The sequence below is a fragment of the Halyomorpha halys genome, unplaced genomic scaffold (assembly GCF_000696795.3).
Source record: "Halyomorpha halys isolate HHAL.00 unplaced genomic scaffold, Hhal_1.1 Scaffold1108.1, whole genome shotgun sequence".
Classification (NCBI taxonomy): domain Eukaryota; kingdom Metazoa; phylum Arthropoda; class Insecta; order Hemiptera; family Pentatomidae; genus Halyomorpha; species Halyomorpha halys.
Genome location: NW_027109167.1, coordinates 84,372 through 85,730, shown reverse-complemented (window position 1 = coordinate 85,730; position 1,359 = coordinate 84,372). Strand labels below are relative to the sequence as shown.

Genomic DNA, 1,359 nt, shown 5'->3' with positions numbered 1-1,359 from the left:
ATAAATAACATTAAACCACACCTGAACCATCTTCTGTATATAAATAAAAATTTGAAGTTTATCTACCCCTAGTTGCTAGGAATCCAGATTTGATGACTATTGATTTTTGGTTTCAAAACTGGTACACATATCATTGGTTAGCACCAAATCTGTACGCGATGGAAAAAAATGTTCATTTTTTAGTTCAGCTCTCCAAATTGTCCTAGCTAGTATAAATTATCAAATAAAATTTTCGGTTGTGAAGCTGTTATAAAACTATTCTTGAAGTAATTTTTCTTTTATCATCAAGATTAAGTGATTTGTTTCTGTAAGATTATTTTAAATATTATTTTCAGCTGGTTTGGATTGAAAGTCCCTCGAACCCTCTCTTAAAAGTTACAGACATTCCAAGCGTTGCTGCCATACTCAAAGCTAAAAATCAGGGTATAATATTTGTTGTTGACAACACTTTTTTGACTCCCTACCTTCAGGTGAGGAAAAATATATTTTCAGTTGATTTTTTTTTTTTTTTTTCATAATTTACTTTATTTTACAAATATAATTTATCTTTCTTAGAAACCTCTTGATTTGGGAGCTGATATTGCAATGTATTCCATGACTAAGTACATGAATGGTCATTCCGATATTATTATGGGTGCTTTAACGACCAATGATGATGAACTTAGCCGAAGAATTCCTTATATAGAGAATTGTAAGTGCTTAAATTTCCTCAATAACTTTGTTCGATCTTTTTGATTTATTTATCAGTAATTTATAACTGATTTCTTCCTAATAGATATGGGCCTAATACCCTCTCCTTTTGACTGTTACCTTGTGACCAGAGGTCTTAAAACATTGGCTCTACGAATGGAAAGGCATACCCACAATGCGACGGAGGTTGCCAAGTTTTTGGAGCAGCACCCACTCATTGAAAAAGTTAACTATCCAGGTAATTTTTAAGATAAATTAATTTGTGATTATAAAAGAAATAGGTTCTTTAACACAGCAGGACCTCTCCTGAAGTCAACTAATTACCAATATTCCATTGTTTGCTGCTCATCCAGCATTGGTTGTATTATACTCTTATATTGATCCTTAATACGAAAGTTGAAATTCCATGCAAGACAAATTATGAGAATAAATCTCAAATATGAAACAAAAATCATAATTTATTTATTTGTTTCTTAGATTGTGAAAAAAATATGGATTGCTATACTTTTTCACAGTTACTAAATAACTAGTTGGTTTTTTGCCGTTTCAGGTATCAGATTCAGATTATTTGTGATGAATCATATTGTAGAATATAAATCCTATTCTTCAAATTATTTTGTTAGTTACATTGCATCTGATAACATAAAAATCTAGTATAATTTATAAAAC

General features: G+C 30.2%; 1 protein-coding gene across 1 annotated transcript in view; it reads left to right on the top strand.

Moving 5' to 3' along the window:
* The window catches only part of LOC106688342 (putative cystathionine gamma-lyase 2), a 23,442-nt gene that overhangs the window by 18,784 nt on the left and 3,299 nt on the right, over positions 1-1,359 (top strand). Inside the window, exons 5-7 of the mRNA XM_067047340.1 lie at positions 336-470; positions 556-691; positions 776-928. Coding sequence (XP_066903441.1) covers positions 336-470; positions 556-691; positions 776-928 — 424 coding nt within the window. The remainder of the gene's footprint in view (positions 1-335; positions 471-555; positions 692-775; positions 929-1,359) is intronic.